Here is a 19,369-nt window from a genome sequence, read left to right on the forward strand (position 1 = left end):
TTTCTGCTATTATTACTCATGCACAATTTTAAGGAGTATCTGGATGCCCTTCCTGCCACCACCCCATTACCTCCCAGAAGGGAAGTGTTTTCCAACTGTCTGCATGTGGTGTTACCCATGTGAAAGAGCACAGACATTTTCTAAATGTGTGTTAATTACGTAACTGAGGCGGGACTTGGGTACCAGCCCAATATTCACCTAGTCAAATGTGAGAAGCTACCTAAAAACCATATCCAAACTGGCAAGTGCACCAGCCCTCATCATTAATCCACTGGGTGGATTTGCTCTGGGGCCAATGCACCTGCCCAAATCTTGAATGTGGCATGTTAAACCATGCAGCTATCCCTACAGGTAATTTTATGTATTGTGATGATATAATGATATCATTTTCCTACAGTTGCATATGCAGAACAGAAACATAAAACTTGGTTCAATCAGATTTAATAGTAAATAATTATCAAATACCTTAATATATTCATTCTTAGTCAATTAAACACATTTTAATGTATAAAAATTAATCGCTTTTTACAGGGTATAGATCAGCTTGGCAGAGCACTTTGGTGAAAGCAGGACATATTGCAAGAAGACAGACATGTCACATGAATCCTTGTTATCCATTTTTGATTGATGGGATTCAAGAGGAATATGTTCCTGTCATGTCTCTTACTGCTACATTTCGATTTGCTTATCTCAGAAAACTCCATGCTACTGCTTTAGAATTCCCACTTGATGTGAGTAATGCTAACTTGTTCAAGTAATATGTAAACTGCGTGCAGTTACTAGTAGTCAGTAACAAGATTTTTTATTTTTTACCAGAATCACTGTTTAGCTTCCTTTTTTTCTGTGACATCTGTCTTGGTGTAACAAAGGGATAAAATGCGAGATGACATAGTCACTGTGAAGGTGACAATGATCCAGTGTTATGAAATTTTTGTAAATACGGCAACTTTCTCTGATTGCAAATATCTGTTTATTAAGTTGAATAAAAAAATATTTGTGATCAGTGACTGTTGTGACATTTAAGAAAATAAAATATGAAGTCCCTGTTGAGATGGTACTGCACTTGCTTAAAATTTTGTATCACAACAGATATCCCTATCATGAAAAGTCTGATTACAGTGAGTGACATTTGGCATGGAATTTAATATTGTTCATTAATAACTTCATTATGTACATGGCTATGTTATTTGAACTTAGTGAAATAAAAATCAGCAATATAGATAGTTTTGGGAAATGGAATGGAAGCACTTCATTCAGTTTGTAAAAAGTCAAAACACTACTTCAGCAATACGTGGAAGGGAACATAATGAATATCAGCACAGGTTTGTCTCAATAGCAGGAATACAGTGCTCCTAATTTACAAATTCTGCACTGTTAAGTCAGTGTAGATTAATTTTGCTACAGCAAAAGATGTCATCTCCACTTAAATTGAGATCTAACAGTTATTTTTTTGAAGAGTGCTATAAGGAAAATGGAGCACCTCTCTTTGCACAAAAATACTGTTTCTCTTATAGATCCAGCTGCAGAATTTTGTAGTGGGCCAAGGAAATTGTAATTTTTATAGGTAATGGATAAAGATATTAAATAGTTCTTATTTGTTATAAATTACGAATAAAAATGTTATCATTGAATGTAAGCAAAATGAGCTCCTGTAATTCTCTTAGGTTAGACATCCACTGTTTGTTCTCTGAGATATTCATACGGGAGCATAGTATATACACTAACTGATCAAAAGTATCTGGACACCTATTAGTAAACATTAATATAGGCTGAGTCCACCATCTGCCTTTATGATAGCTTGAATTCTGCTGGGGATCCTTTCAATGAGATGTGTGAATGCCTGTGGAAGGTTGGCAGCCCATTTTTCCTCAAAAGCTAAAACCAGAGAAAGTAGTGGCACTGGACCTTGGAGTCTGGAGCCAAACTGACATTCTAATTCACTCCAAAGGTGTACCATTGGGTTCGTGGGTTCAGGTTGTGACTCTGGACAGACCAGGCCATTTCAGAGATTTTATTCTTCATAGACCATGGTCTCACAGATGCTGCATTTTGACAGGGTGCATTGTCTTACTGATGAAGATAAACAAACAATCAAAAGTCCAGGTTGGAATATCAATAATTATGGAAAGAATAGACTGCTACTCACTGTAAAGATGACACAGTGAGTTGCAGACAGCTGCAATAAAATGACTGTTACACATTAAGCGTTTGGCCAAAGCCTTCATCAGAAAAGAAAAACGCACATGCTTTCACACAAGCAAGCACACCACACACACACGACAGGGCAGCCAGAGATAGCGTTCAGGTGTATGTAAGGTGTGCTTGCTTGTGTGCATTTTTTTCTGATGAAGGCTTTGGCCAAAAGTTCTGTGTACAGTCTTTTCCTTGTGCCTGCCTGCAACTCAACATATCATTTTTGGGGTGAATAGCAGTCTATTCTTTGCATAATTATTGATACAAATAATTACTGTCTCCAGATTGTTCTTCGGCTACATGCAGCACATGATGCTGTAAAATGCTTTCATACCCATCAGCATGTAGCACTTTGTTAAGAACAATAAGGAGACCACATCCTAACCACAAAAACACCCCTTTACCATAGCACCACCTCCTGTGTACTTCACTGTAGGTACTACAGGTGATGGCAGGTTATGTTCTCCAGGCATTTGCAAAAACACTAACCCTTCCACCAGACTGCCACAGGGTCCAGCATGATTAATCACTCCAAATCACTCATTTTCCATTTTCAGTCATCCATCATCTAGTGGTATCACTCTTTACACCACCTCAAGTGTCACTTATCACTGACTACTGAAATGTGTGGCTTATGAGGAGCTGCTCAACCACTGTACCCCATTATTTTTAATTCCCTGTGCACAGTCATTGTGCTAGCAGGGCTTCTGGTAGCATTTTGGAACTCATGAGGAATCCCTTCTTCTGATTTCACACATTTTTTTGCAACCAATCTCTGCAATGCTTGACTTTTATACTGCCAGGTCCACCTCTCTTGATCTTCAGTGGTCACTTTGGCATTACATAAGGTGTCTGGATACTTTTGACCAGATGGTGCTGAATGCTGATTCCTGTGAATAATACTACATAACATTAATAATAATAATAATTATCTTTTTTGCACATAACATCTTGATCTGTAATTTTTATACATTTACTTTCACAACCTTACATAAAATAAAATGGATGTATAGAAACTTGAAACTAACACATTAGATACTATAGATTACTATCAGTATTTTAAAATGGATATTAACAACAACTCACCATATAGCAGAGATGCTGAGTCGCAGATAGGAAAATCAAAAAGACTGTCACAAATAAAGCTTTGGCCAGTAAGGCCTTCACCAAAAATGGATGACAGACAACTTTCCTTTTCATAATATTGTTACATTCCATCCTGGGTTTTCCATTGTTTGATATTATCCACGACTCGTATACTGGAACTAAATACACTGGAGCCCAAAACTTAAGGACAAAACTAACTTTTGCTTCAAGTATCACTGCCAAGTAAGATAGCTTGATGAAACTTGGACCATACATAAAAAAACTGCTACAGTATAGTACCACAGGTAAATGGAAGAAATGCACAATGAGACAAACAGAAAGACAATAATGACACTGAAGTCACTGAAATTTGTGATGGTTCCCTAGATATTACAAAAGGTAGGACATGGTTTTTAATAGGGTGTGTGATTACCATGGATGGCAATACATGCTTTTGCAACACACTCACAAGCTGGCCACAAGGTTGGTAAGGAGTTCTTGTGGCACGGCATTTAATTCCTCCACCAGCACAGTTGACAACTGCTGGCCATTGGTGTATTTGGATGTTTATTTATTTATTTATTTATTTATTTCTTGTTCCGTAGATCCAGTTAGTGAGTCAATCACAACGATATGGAACGTGTCAAATTGTACAGGTTTCAATTTAAACTTACAATAAATACAAGGGCAATTCAATGGCAAATTGTACATAGTTTAAGTAAGACATACTATAAATACAGTAACAGATACAATGTCAGCTAGATAACATAACTACCATTTGACAGAAAAAGGAGTTTCAAATAAAGATTAAAGATAAGAGCACAAAGTTAAATCAGATATTAGGCCTACAAGAGTAAATACATGTACAGCCAATCTGTTGTTACAAAAAGTGCGCTAATGCCCAAATGCACAATAAAATCAATTGAACTACTTCTAGACACAATAAGTTTAGTGATGGTATACATTTTCTTTCAGGTATTCATCCACAGTATAATAAGATTTCTCTGTCAGGTAATCTTTGAGAACTTGTTTAAATTTTGGCAGTTCTGTATGAACACATTTGATATGTAGTGGTAGAGCATTGAAAAGCTTAATGCTGGAGTAGTAAACTCCTTTTTGTACCAGAGTGAGACGTTTCATTTCTAAATGTAGATTGTTTTTGTTTCTGGTGTTATAACCATGGAATTTACTGTTGTCTTGGTAGATGGAATAATTTTTGCACACAAAGGTCAGCAAGGAAAAAATATACTGTGAGGCAGTTGTTAGGATACCTATCTTCCGAAACAAGTGCCTGCAAGAGTGTCTTTGATGGACCCCACACATTATTCTGATTGCTTTTTTTTGGATGGTGAAAATTTTTTTTGCAAGTGGTTGGTTCCCCCAAAATATGATAGCATATGACATCAATGAGTGGAAGTAGCCAAAGTAGGCAACCTTAATAGTGTCAACTTCAGCCACTGAAGAAATTACCCGTAATGCAAATGTTGCCGAGCTAAGTTTTTTACATAGATGAAGAATGTGAACTGACCAATTACATTTACTGTCTATGTAAGCACCCAGGAATTTTGTGTCTTCAACTTTCTGTATTGGTTGATCTCTACATTTTATGTTAATTTCATCGGGATTACTTTGTGATGTATGGAACCTCATATAATGAGTTTTATCTGCATTGAGCGAGAGACCATTTGAGGAGAACCAATTTAAGATGTCATTAAAAACAGTATTTGTAGTTTTTTCAAGATCATGATCAATCAAATGGTCAATTAGAATTGTGGTATCATCGGCAAACAGGGTAAATTTGCTGTTTGTCTCAGAACAAAGAGGAAGATCATTAATAAAGATGAGGAAAAGCAGTGGGCCCAAAACGGAGCCTTGAGGCACACCACACGTTATCGTGCCCCATTCAGACGAGGCAGGTTCTCCAGAAGAGCCATTTAGCATTACAGTCTGCTTCCGATCATGTAGATATGATTGTAGCCACAAGCCAACAGTACCACCTAAACCATAGTATTCTGCCTTTTTCCAAAGAATTTGGTGGTTTACACAGTCAAAGGCTTTCGTAAGATCACAAAAAATACCCACTGGAGACATTTTTTTGTTAATGGCTTCCAAAACTTGGTTGCTGAAAGAGAATATTGCCTGTTCAGTACAAAGACCGGCACGAAACCCAAATTGAGTTTTGCTTAAGATACTGTGGAAGTTGAGATGGTCTACAATCCTCCTGTGCATGAGTTTTTCTAGAATTTTCGAGAAGGTAGTTAATAGGGATATTGGGCGATAGTTTGTAACAATGCTTTTATCCCCTTTTTTAAAGAGAGGAATCACTACAGCCAACTTAAGTCTGTCAGGGACAATCCCATCTTGTAGGGATGCATTGTATATGTTGCATAAGACGGGACTAACAAATTTATAACAGTGTTTCAGTATTTTACTAGAAATATTGTCCACACCAGCAGAATTTTTATTTTTTAATGATCTAATTACTTTTCTGACTTCACTTACAGTAACTGGAGGTAAGGATAACTGTGGGATTCTGTTGCTAATAGCTTTCTGTAGGAGGGACAATGATTCTTCCATAGAACCATTACAGCCTGTCTTCTCTGCTGCTCTCAAAAAATGGTTATTAAATATTTCTGCAACCAACTCAGGTTTCTTTATGATACTGTCCCCTGTATTAATCTCTACCTGAGACATGTTCCCTGTTGTCCTGCCAGTTTCCCTCTTTATTACATTCCATATAGTTTTAATTTTATTTTCTGAGCTTTCAATTTCTGATTTTATGCACATACTTTTAGATTTATTTATAACCTTCTTGAGAATGCTACAGTAAAGTTTGTAGTGTTGTTGTTTCTTTGGATCATTACAAGTCCTGATAGAACTGTATAACATCCTCTTTGTTCTACACGATGTTATTATCCCTGTAGTGATCCAAGACTTCTTGGCATTGCCTATATGACTATTTCTAACTACTTTTTTGGGAAAGATGGACTCAAACACAGACATCAATTCATTTAAAAATGAATTGTACTTTTTGTTTACATCTGTTTCCCTATAAACTCGGCTCCAGTCTATCTCTTTTAGGCTATCATTGAATTTTTTAAGGCTCTGTTCATTTATTATCCTAAAAGATTTCCAAGAATGCTCGGAACTGTTGCATACACTGATGTAATTGAGCCTAAGCAACTGACCACCATGATCAGAAAGGCCAAGGATTGGATGTACAGTGATCTCATTGCATTTAGACTTATCTATAAATATATTATCTATCAGACTTTTACTGTTAACAGTAATCCTAGTTGGGAAATCTACTATTGCCATCAGATTATAAGACTCCATTAAATGTACTAAATCAGCTTTACTATTGCTCTCATTTAGGAAATCAACATTAAAGTCACCAGTAACTATCAAGTTCTTGGACTTTGAGTACAGTATGGATAATAAAGAATCTAAGTGCTTAAGAAATACATTCAAATTCCCTGAGGGAGATCTATACAGTGCTAACACTACAGCTGTGAAGTCATTTACAGTAATCTCAACACCACATACTTCAATTTGTTGCTCTATACAATGGCTCTTTAAATCTAATGCATTGTAAGATATGTTGTTTTTTACATGAATTACCACTCCACCTTTTTCCATGATGGTTCTAGAGTAATGCGTTGCCTGACAGTAACCACTTAGCTGTAACCTTTCAATATCCTTCACATGATGTTCACTAAAACATAATACATCAGTATCTTTTATTCCTTGTGGTTCCTCTAACAGAACAGTAATGTCATTTACTTTATTACCAAGTCCTCCCACATTTTGGTGAAAAATCGTCATTTCTTTGGAATTAGAGACAGATCTAAACTTTTGCCTAAAAAATTATCGGTAGCTACAGACACAGTACGTTCATTACTAACAATTTCCTGAAACATTTGAGTTTGAAACCGAGTCTGACTTGATGGTTGGAGCCATTCAAGTGCGATTGGTTCCAACTTTGGGGTACATTTGTGGACTTCTTCCAATATTTTTGTTTTTAAGAGGGTACCTAATGCTTTTTTTTCCTGATCTGTTCAGGTGCATACCGCGTCTTGTAAATAATTCTCGTCCAAAACTGCTTACATCTACAACACAAGTATTTTTAAAATGCTTACACAACTTTGCTAACTTAGAGTTCGTTTGTGAGATAGCCTCATTTACACAGGACTGTGGAATTAAGTCATGTCTCCTTGGAATGTTCACAACAAATACCTTACACTGATGAAGCGCCGATATTTTCTTCCTGAGCGACTGTATGGCATCATTCCCTTTGTTGCAGGCAACGTTGTTTGAGCCACCTATTAAGATCACACACTCGTTTTTTACTTTTTCAGGATCACACCCCGCTACAACTTCTTGAAGTTTAGCACCTGGCTTCACAATTCCACAAACATCGGCAGCATTAAAACTGCTTTTCACTATATCAGCCATGCCTCTACCATGACTATCAGCGAAAATGTGAAAACGATTTGTTGATGTTTCACTCACAGCAGACTGGATCACACCACTGCCACTTTCATTGCTGTTAACTGAACGTTGTGGCTTTGGAAGATCAAACCTAACCTTTTTCCGATAGTTTATCGGCACACTCTTCTTACGATTGTTTTCACTTTCAGTGAGACTATTACTAGAACAAAGTACATCAAAATTGTTTACATTCTCGAACCTCGAAATATTTGCTGTACACGAATTTTTAGTGCCGATTGTTTGACGCTTGTTGTGTACTACCTTCCATTCTGATGATTTATTAGCGTCATTTTGCACCAATGTAGCCATGTTCTCGCGAAAGTTTTTGTCCTTCTGTCTGTCTTGAAGCAATGGATCCATGTTTCGCTTCGACTTCAGTTCCATATTTTCGGACTTCAGGCTGTCGATTTCTATTCTTAGACTGCTGATTACACATTGTAAACTAGCAATACGCTCATTATACTTTAATAATTCACTTTTGCAACTTACACATGAATTTTTAACGGCTTCACTGTAACTTATTTTAGGAGTAAAATCGCGGATATCTACACACGCAGCCATCTGCAGCCATGTGCAGCAATACATTTCCCCAATACATTCTACATGTACATGATGGAATTTTGAGTCAGAGGAATGACAGGCCAGTGCATTCACTGAATATTCTCTCGTTCCAAGACCTCCTCCACCTGAGCATTTCAGTGCTGTCACTCACTGTCTTCTGTAAAAATGAAGTCAGTCCTGAATGCACCCCATAAAAGATACATGTGAGGAAGGAGTATAGATCACAATAATGTTGACCGGTGAGTATAGCGTGTTCAAAGATTTGGAGGGCAGTACTCCCATGCAACATTATGTCCCCCCCCCCCCCCGCCACACACACACACACACAGTAACACTTGGACCACCAAAATGATCATACTTGTACCTGGTAATGTTCCTGGGTGCATTAGGTGTTCCAACCTCTCACCGTATAAGGGACTTAATGTACCCATAAACATTGTTTAAATGGATTGTTTTGATTTTCAAGGTGTTATGGTGTATGTTGGCATAATGTTGCATGGGGTACCGAATTCCAAACCATTGAACACAGTACACTCACCAGTCAACATTATTATGAAACTGTACTCCTTCTGATGTGTGTCTTTTCAGGGGTCCATTCAGCCCTGACTTCATATTTCTGGATGACAATGAGCTACCACATCAGACTGCACCACTGCAGGAGCTCTTGGACTGAGAGGATATTCAACAAATAGGATCTCAGAAATCTTTAATTCAATGTAAATGTTTACATTGTCCTTAAAAAGTTCCCATGGGATTGCTGTTCATAGTTAGGCAGCCTATTAAAGAAATTTCTTCCAGCAGGAAGACGGCTGTAGATGGTTTATTACTCAAAAACTGAGATAATTAAAGATACAGAGAGAAAGAAAAATAGACATGAGTGCTAAAAAGGTAGGTGTTCCACAAGAAAATATACATAATATAGCACTCATTGAGAATACTTATGTAAGGAGAACTGGCAAGATGATAAAAAATGGCATGTAAAACTGAAATGGTAATGAGGCAGTTAATTGTAATCTGAGCTTAAACTACGTATGTCGATGCCAAATACATCCTAATCTCATATCACTATGCTGTATGTACAAAGTACGGTATCCTTGAAATGTAGGCCTCTAAACAGACAAAACAAAAGTAGAAACATTATCAGTTTTGATGAAATTTTTTTGGGTGAGCAACCAAGTTGTAATACGAGGGTTGTTTTTTAAGTAAGGGCCATTTTTATTTTTTAAAAAAGATACAAATACTTTTGTAAAAAAACTTTTATTTTCTGATTCTACACACTTTTACCTATTTTTCTACATAGTTGCCTTGTTTATTTAAGCACTTGTCATACCGTACAACTAAGTTTTTAATTCCCTCTTCAAAGAATTTGGCCGCCTGCTCCGACAGCCAAGAGTTCACGACCGCTTTCACTTCATCGTCGTCATTGAAGCGCTGCCCGCCAAGATGGTGTTTCAGGTATCGGAAAAGGTGAAAATCGCTAGGAGCAAGGTCGGGGCTGTATGGTGCATGGTCCAAAACTTCCCAGCCAAAAGAATCAATCAAATCCCGAGTCTTTTGAGAGGTGTGAGGCCTAGCGTTATCGTGCAGGAGCAAAACTCCTTTTGTCAGCATGCTGCGCATTTGTTTTGAATTGCTCTGCGGAGCTTCTTTAGAATTGCACAGTAGGCATCTGAGTTGATTGTCGTTCCTCGTGGCATAAAGTCCACTAGCAAAACACCGTGCCGGTCCCAGAACACAGTTGCCATAATCTTGCGCTTTGACAGCGTCTGTTTGGCTTTGACCTTGACGGGTGAGGTTGTGTGTCACCATTCCATCAATTGTCGCTTGCTTTCGGGAGTGATATGGGATATGCATGTTTCATCTCCAGTGACAATTTGACTCAACATGTTATCTCCTTCTTCCTCGTAACGAATCAAAAAGTCCAATGAAGTGGCAAATCTCTTCCCTTTATGGTCCTGTGTGAGGAGTCTGGGTACCCACCGAGAACACAGTTTCTTAAAGTTTAGGTTTTCAGACACAATTTTGTACAAAACTGATCTTGAAACTTTTGGAAATTCCAAAGAAAGAGTGGAAATTATGAATCTTCTGTCCTCATGAATCTTTGTTTCGACTGCAGCCACCAAATCATCAGTGATCACAGAGGGCCGGCCTGAGCGTTCTTCGTCATGGACGTTTTGACAGCCATTTTTAAACTCTCTAACCCATTGACGTACTTTACCTTCACTCATTGAATTCAAGCCATAAACTTCTGTTAACTGATGACGAATTTCTGCATCTGATAAGCTTCTTGTGGTCAAAAAACGTATCACTGACCGTATCTCACACGTGGAGGGCGATTCAATAATCGTAAACATTATAAAGTAGCACAGCGATGTGTACACATCAGCTACAGAGCTGCAACTTGCATCAGTGTGAGTGGGAAGGATGCCGGCAAATGGCGTGGTGGCTTGTTGTGGCGTCCGCGCGAACTACGGGACTATATGCGCGAACAGCCCTTACTTAAAAAACAACCCTCGTATTATCTTATCACAATGTTTTGCTTGAAGATGATGGGTACAAAACTCATTGGAACATTGCAACAAGATGAAGCCATCACTCAGATGGTCACCTGAGAAGACTTCATCATGGAATATGCTGAGAAAGCCTGCAATCACATATATTATCAGTTTTGTTATAAATTCAGTGGCAAAGATGTGAAATCCCACTAACTGTTGCTGCTATTTTGTTTCAGTTCTATTCATGACACAGTCTCATCACTGGGCATCTTTCTTGACTCATAAAATATGCATGTTCCTATTTATTTATATTTAACACCTCACTCACAGCCTATAGCTTTTATTTCACCATTGCTTTATTTACATCTAGATCTATACTCTGCAAACCACTGTGAAGTGCATGCCAGAGTATAAATCCCAGTGTACCAGTTATTAGGGTATTTCTACATACCATTCATATATGGAGTGCAGGAAAAATTATTATTGTTTACCTGCCTTTGTGTGTGCTGTAATTAATCAAACCTTATCCTCACAGTCCTTAAGGGAGTGATATGTATGGGGTTGTAGTGTATTCCTAGAGTCATCATTTAAAGGCAGTATGTGAAACTTTGTCAGTAGACTTTCTTGGGATAATTTTTGTATACCTTCAAGAGTCTGCCAGTTCAGTTATTTAAACATCTCAGTGACACCCCTCTGCAGGTCAAACAAAGCTGTGACCATTTGTGATACCCTTCTCTGTATACGTTGAATATCCACTGCTTGTTCTATCGAGTACAGGTCCCGTACACCTGAGCAATATTCCAGGATGTGTCTGCGAGATCATTAATATGCAATATGAACAGCAGGCGTCCTAATAAACTTTCCTGGGGTACACCTGAAGTTACTTCTATACTACCAAAGACTCTCCATCCAAAATAACATGCTGTGTACTCCCTGCTAAGAAATCCTCAATCTGGTCACGTATTTCGCCTGTTATCCAAAATGATTGTACTTTTGATAATAAGCATAAGTGTGATGCAGAATCAAATTCTCTTTGGGAATTGAGAAATTCTGCATATACATGACTGCCTTGATCTAGGGTATCTTAAGAGAAAAGTGCGAGGTGGGTTTCACATGATCTGTATTTTCAAAGTCCATGCTGGTTGGCAAGGAGGAGGTTGCTCTGTTCGACCTACCTCATTATGTTTGTACTCAGAATATATTCTGAGATTCTACACCCAATGGATGTAAAGCACACTAGACAGCAACTGCTTCATTTCTAACTTCAATTTGTTTTGCCTCAAATCAACTATTTCATGTTATAATTATCAATTCTCGTATTGTACATCTTTCTCAGTTACATTCCATCTTTTGTCATTTGTTTTTTAACGTTCTTTTTCTTCCTTCTCAACTTCAATGTGGTAAGGCCTACATTGGGCAGACTATGTGGACAGTCAAGGAAAGTTGCCAGGGGTACAGGAGACATACCAAACTCAAGCAACCAACAAAAACTGTGGTTTTGGAACATTGCATAGCTACAGTGGACTCAATGAAATATGAACAAATGGAAGTGCTACAATAGAATTCATTATTTTGTGACTTTATTCTAAAGAGGCCATTGAAATATGAGAGGCCAACAGCCTGGTCAATAAAGCCAGTGGCTTCACCCTCAGGAAGGTGTGGGACCCAATCCTCAGCCAGCTAAAGTCACAGCGTCACCCAAGAGAGACTTCTGTGATTGATAGGGGCAGTAAAAGCACTGAGGGACCAGAGCTTGCACCCAGAATTTGGTGACTGTGGCTACGCTACCCCCCTCCCCCCTTCCTCCCACTCCCCCACTCCCATCCACACCAACACACACCAATCTAGCTGATGAGGCGTGTGACCAGGTAGTGAGGGTATACGAGGGGAGTGATAAGAGTGTAAAGGAGGTGCAATACAACAAAGGCACTTATTCTCCAGGTGCCACCTGAAGATGATGGCAAGTTATGCTGTTGAAATGTCATGTTACATAAATGACTGCACCCTGTTGGAAAACTGAGATCAAAACAGACAACTGATTTATTGGGAAAACTTAAGAGAATACTTTCCAAACATTGCATAGTTGGAGATAGACTTAGGCTGATGAAAAAATGGCAATGGAGAAAGATAAGAATACAAAGACTGAGTGGGTTCTGCAGAGTCAAGCAAGCAAGAGAGTAAGACAGAACGTGACAGTTAAGAAAATAATGTGAAATGAGTTTATAGCACCAGAATGAGAGAAAAACTCAGGAAGGTTTGTGAGACAGGAAACTAACAGGAGGCATGGAAAGTGAAGCACTATTTGAAGTTGAGTGCATTTTGATCAGCAGATAACTGATCAAACTTATCCCATATCACAGTATATCATTGGTTGTACATAAAAGAAAACAGTTGGTTTGTATTGTGTGCAAAAAGAGAGCTGTGCTTTGACTACAATGAAGTTTCTATATTGTGTAACTCCTTTTATAACAAACACAGTAGCAGTTGTAACAGATCCAACAAGAAGCTAAACACATCAGTTTTTGTAATGACACACAAAGTTCGAAAGTTTCCTCAATTGTTTTATGGTTTTGAGGAGCCTGTTCTTGTATTGTTCAGTAGTGTGCAGGTTTTTCCATCTTTTGTGTAATAGTGTGTAATGTTACTTCTGAACTTTACTTTTAGGACTGAATGATCTTACAAAAATTACACTTTATTTTAATGAAAATTTGTCTTGTGCTCTGTATTTCAGAATGATAAGTATAAGCTTCTCTTAATTTTACCAGTGGACAAATGTGGATTAAAAAGCCTCATATACTCTCTAAGTTTATATCCATTGCGGCTGGTGTATGAAGCTTTGGTTCTCACAAGAGTGAATGCTGTCATACCAACATTTATGGCAGATGGTGATATTTCTCTGTCAACATCCCTAAAAAAGGTATATTAATGTATCAGCATTAAGATCAAATAGCTGACAATAATTAAGTTCCCCATTATGAATCAATTTAAATGATCTTTGTTTTATTTAAATGTGGTTTATTGTGCACAGTGTCTATTTCATTCAAGACAGTATCCCTTGTTAAAATGTGTGAATGCCTCCATAAAAAATTCTTGTATTTGTGTACACAATCATTCATCCCCTCCTGGTAGGTAAGCTATCTCAATTTTAAGGCACTGTTTGTTCCTTATCGTGATTTCCGATTAGAAAAATGCTCAAAAGACAGATTATTGGTGATCTCAATTGTTAGATGAACAGTATGTGACTTTACACTGTTTAGTTACAAAATTATACTTTTTGTGTACTCTACATTATATTGATTTGATTCGATTGGATATCCGAATATGATACACTGTGTCAGTGTACATTCTAGATGTGCAACCTTGTTCTAAGGGATTAAATGCAACTATCCCTACAGATTGTCATGTTAAAATTTCTCCTGTCACTGTTGTACATGACATTGCACATGTTATTTACAGTAGTATATGAACATATGTAGTTTTTAAAGATGACACTGTCATCTGTATTTCCCCTTTGTTCTCATAATAGATGGGTTGTCTAATTCTGGGGTATAAGTGACATGCCCCCAACCTACCTCTCTTCTCCATGAGAAAGGAAATAATAGTTCCATAAGCTAGGAATAGTTTTCAGGGTGTCTGTTCTTTTGGACATGTCTGAAAGAACAGACACAATCTTGATCTATGCAATCACTATGAATTAAGCCACAAAGGAGTTACAGACATTGGCTGTGAGTGGGTATTGATTTAAATCAATTAGGAAGTTGAAAAATTGTCCCAGACTGGGATTTGAACCCAGGTCTCGTGCTTACTAGGCAGATGTGCTGTTTATCAGAACACAGTGGTCATCCCACCTGCATGCACTAAGCTAGCACGCCCCCTGTCAGACTCAAATTCCCAATCTATCCACACACTACTAATGTAGTGCCTCTTGTCCATTACCCTCATTACTCATGGCATTTTGCCAATTCCTATAAGAGTTCGGGCTTGGTGTGCATCTGCGCTGAAGCTATCATTGGCCATCATTGCCTAATTATATATATGTGGTGTCTGTTCTTCTGACAGTAGCAAAATGCACCAACTGCCTTTTCATTTGGTTGGGTTATAAATGTGTTTATTGTGCATGATACATCACAGTATATAAACTTTGTTTTCAATTAACTATTTCAGTTAGGCATCTGGGACATTTTTGATCCCAAAAGAGCAAATCTGACTGGTATGAGTGATGATCCAGAGCTTTATGTACGAAACATCGAACAAACCATCAAAGTTAACATCAGAAATTATATGGATTCACAAAATGGTAAGTATTATGTCTTACTATTCTGAGCAGTTCTTGTGTTTACAGTTTAATTTACATATGTACTCTGACTGTTCCAGCGAGTTCATACGTAATTGGTTTTCTAGGAGTCAGAATATGAATTTCAACAGGTTTCCTTATTTGCATGACCAACTTTTAGGCTTACCGTTCCTTGACGTCTCTTTTGCCTGAACTTTGAAAGTCTTCTTCTTCTCTTTAGCATCTCAACTTCTTTATAGTTATCTTTTCTTTGTGTAGTTGATTTTTGAGAAACACTTTTATTTATTTTGTAAACTGTCAACTTTGCTTTTGATGCTGGTATCACATCTGCCATTATTTCTTCCCTTAGCATTACTTCTTGTAACTTTTGCAGTGCAGTTTTGTGTTCCCGTGAACGTGAGACATCACAAAACCATTATTACTTTAACCATTCTCTATCCTCTAGTTCTTCTAGACTTCCACCTCATTCCAGTAGACCTCCTTTTGTAAAATAAGAATGTGTCAAGGAGTACATAAAATATGCCCACAACTGAGGACAACCTCTCATGTAGAATTATATTTAGTTTGACCCTAAGGTTCTTTTCCTTTTTTTAGAGTATGGGAAATGGGAATACGGATAATTGTATATGCAACAAACTGTTCCCATAAATGTCTATACATTCATATATTTCAGCACAAAGAAAGCTACACGTGTACACTATACAAGGTACAAAGGCTGACTGGACTAATAACATGGCGGCTCGTCAGAGCAGTTACAGTTCAAAGATCATGCTTTACGTGGTCAATGTGACCTATCAACACAACACAGCCCCCCCCCCCCCCCCTCCACAGTACAGAGTATGGCCTGTGAAGCCTGAGGGGAGATCGTGTGGGCGTCAGCATTGAAGTGAGTATTGCGAGATGGCAGGCAAACGACTGGAAGCTCCAGCTCAGTCAGGATGGTGTGCGAAGGTGTGGTGATGGGATGCAGATCCACATTGTAATCAGACAGCCAGCGGGGGCAGGCAATGCGTTGGCCGGCCCAGGAGTAGAGATGTGGGGAGGGGTGCGGCGTGTGAGCATGCCTGCCCCTAATGCAGATCGAGCCGTCTGAGGAGATGAATGCACGAACTCTTGATGGGTCACACTCTCTGGGGAGGGACAGGCTATGCACTATCTTTCCATCTAGTTCCTCATTGAGTGTCAAGTCTGCAGTGTCTGTAAGGAGCACGAGCATATGGTCGTCGAAAGTGACAATCGACACATTGTCGACACTGTTAGGTGGTACATTGCAGTGCAAATTGAAAGTTGGGGCGGAAATCTCTCCAGTAGATGAAACATAATCAAACACTGCGCATGGGGTTGATGACGACTTGCTTGGGAAACCCGCGAACTGCGGTGATGAATCATCGGAAGGAGAAGAACCTACCATGGGATTAGCTAATTCATTATCGGGCTCGGCAATGGAAAATTCGTCCAGATGGTCTGACTGGGATGGCAGAGAGGTGTCGGAGTCCTCAAAAGCAGGCTTGAGCCTGTGTAGCGAAACAGTCTGTGGGTGATCTTTAACCATAATGTCGAACGTCGTCTCGCCCCTCTGGAGTCCTTCAAAAGGGGCTGAGGTATGGGGATTGCAGGGGTTGTCTAATGGAATCGGCCCTGAGCATAATGTGGGAGCATATGATGGGTCCGGTTGGCACGTAAGTGTCTGGGGAGGAATGGCTGACAGGCAGGTGTACCGTGCATGTCTAAAGTGGATGCGCATTCTACTAATAAAATCTGGGGAGGTGGGGAAATCCACGAGTGCTTAAGGCAGGATAAGTTCCCCGGGTAGAACTGGGTTCTCACCAAAAACGAATTCAGAGATGGTTCCCTGTAAGTCAGGTTTAAAGGTCGAACAGAGACCGAGTAACACCCAAGGAAGCACCTCAGACCAGAGGCAGTCATGGCACCTGAGTGCTGTTTTAAGGGTGCGGTGCCATCGTTCCACTAAACCATTGCTTTGCGGGTGGTAGGCTGTTGTATGAATTTTTTTGTTACTGCAAAGGTTACATAGAATCTTGAAAAGTGCAGACTTGAACTGTCAACCCTGGTCGGTGGTGATGGCGGACGGGCAATCGAACCTAGCGATCCATGATGAGGCAGATCCCTTGGCCATGGTTTCTGCTGTGACCTTGGGTAAAAGAACAGCTTCCACCCAATGAGACATGCGGTTGATTGTGGAGAGGATATATCTGTGGCCCTCTGACAATGGCAGAGGGCTGATAAGGTCGATATGTACATGACGAAAACATTCTTGCGGAATGTCAAGCTTGCCAAGGGGGGGGAGAGGTGTGGCGTCCGATTTCATTGTGTTGGCAGGAAATGCAGCTGCGTGCCCAGGTTTAACAGTCCTGCTTAACATTTTTCCAAACAAAATGCTTGGTGATGAGGCATGTGGTGGTGTGGACGACAGGTTGGGCGAGGTTATGCAAGGCATCGAAGACTTGTCAGTGCAACGTGGGAGGGAGCAATGTTCGCAAAGTGCCAGTAGAAGAGTCACACCACACTTCATCCAAAACGCTGGGGAACTTGGCTTTGGTAAACACAAGCGATGTCTGAGGATTCATGAAGAGAGCTTGATATTACTCATCAGAGGCCTGGAGAGAGGCAAGGTCAGATAAATCGATGATGCGTGAGACAGTATTGATCTGTGAAATGAATCAGGGGGTGATATTTTCCGTGCCTTTGATGTAGTGTACGTCCATAGTAAACTGAGAGACCATGTCAAAAGATGAATAAAGAAAGGCCCTTGATGTCAGAGCCAAAGTGTTTGATGGCTTCATAGACCGCCAGAATTCTCTATCAAAAGCAGAATATTTCTTCTGTGCTGTAGACAGTTTTTTAGAGAAGAAACGAAGGAGTGAAACCATGTCACCTTTGCGTTACTGTAATACTGCCCCAACTGCGATGTCGCTAGCGTCCGTAGTGATGAACAACTTGGCAGACAGATCGGGGTGGGTGAGCACAACAGCAAGAGTTAATGCTGTCTTTAGAGCCCTGAAGGCCTCCAATGGACTGACTTAAGGCCTGAAGAATGTTTGCTGGGAATCGAGTCCGCCAGCGGGTCCTGCATGGCGGCGGCAGAAGGTAGATGTTGGCGGTAGTAATTTATAGTACCCAGGAACTGTCGGAGTTCTTTGTACATAGCTGGGGGTAGAAATGACGTGATGGCCTGCACATACAGGATTTGGGAGGCTGTATTCTGTCTGCTGAGACCGTGTAACCCAAAAATGTCACAGAAGACCGGCGCAATTGGAATTTATCTTTGTTGACCTTGACACTGTTGGAGTTCAAGGTCTGGAGGACATGGGATAAATGATCTTCATGGTCCTCTGTCGACTTGCTGAAAATGAGATGTCATCCAGGTATGCAAAGCAGAACTCGAACCGTCATAGGATTGAGTCAATGAAACATCACCACGTTTGTGCCACATGCTTTAAACCAAATGGCATGAAGTTGTATTGGAACAAACTGAGCAGTGTGATGATAGCAGTCTTTGGAATGTCTTCCGGCGCTACTGGAATCTGTTGATAGGCACGTATACTGTCAATCACACTGAACATTGCGGCGCCCAATAGCATATACATGAAATCGTTTATGTTCAGCACTGGGTAATTGTCCATGATGATACGAGCATTTAAGTGTCTGTAATCACCACACATTTTAAAAGAACCATCATGTTTGGTGACAAGGTGAATCGGTGAAGACCAATTGCTGTCCGATGGCTGTAGAATGCCTGCCTCCAGAAGTTCGTTAATTTGCTTCCAGGCCGCACGCAACTTAATGGGGTTGAGGCGTCTAACCTTGTGCCTAATAGGGGGGCTGGCAGTGGTAATTATCTTGTGTGTCATTACGTCAGTGATGGAAGAGACTGATAACTGCACACGAGGCTGAGTAACATCCTGATGTGAAGTTTTGGGATGAGTGGGGCGCGATGAGGCATATCCATTAGCGCGAGCGGGAAAAGGCAGCACGAAAATCACATGCCTATTACATGAGCATGGCGTGTGCTTGTTAAGAGAGGTTGGCTGCACACACAGCAAGGAGCGGATCGGAATGCGCAGCGACTGTCTGTTGTTAGCTTTGCCTTGAGTACTCCTTGAGTAACTGGCGCGGGCGAGAGAAGCGGTGGCGTCATGCGGGGAATGGCGATGGCCGCCGAATCACGTGGGTGGCACATGAGAGAGGGGGAATGTTTACCAACATGCTGGGCGGCTGCCTGCGTGGT

General features: G+C 39.9%; 1 protein-coding gene across 3 annotated transcripts in view; it reads left to right on the forward strand.

The window, feature by feature from the left end:
• The window catches only part of LOC126457836 (mucin-2-like), a 103,152-nt gene that overhangs the window by 77,921 nt on the left and 5,862 nt on the right, over nt 1–19,369 (forward strand). For all 3 annotated transcript variants that reach the window (XM_050094468.1, XM_050094467.1, XM_050094469.1), the window contains 3 exons: nt 532–731; nt 13,558–13,743; nt 14,991–15,123. In XM_050094468.1, the coding sequence (XP_049950425.1) occupies nt 532–731; nt 13,558–13,743; nt 14,991–15,123 (519 nt within the window). The remainder of the gene's footprint in view (nt 1–531; nt 732–13,557; nt 13,744–14,990; nt 15,124–19,369) is intronic.

Source organism: Schistocerca serialis, chromosome 2 (assembly GCF_023864345.2).
Source record: "Schistocerca serialis cubense isolate TAMUIC-IGC-003099 chromosome 2, iqSchSeri2.2, whole genome shotgun sequence".
NCBI lineage: Eukaryota > Metazoa > Arthropoda > Insecta > Orthoptera > Acrididae > Schistocerca > Schistocerca serialis.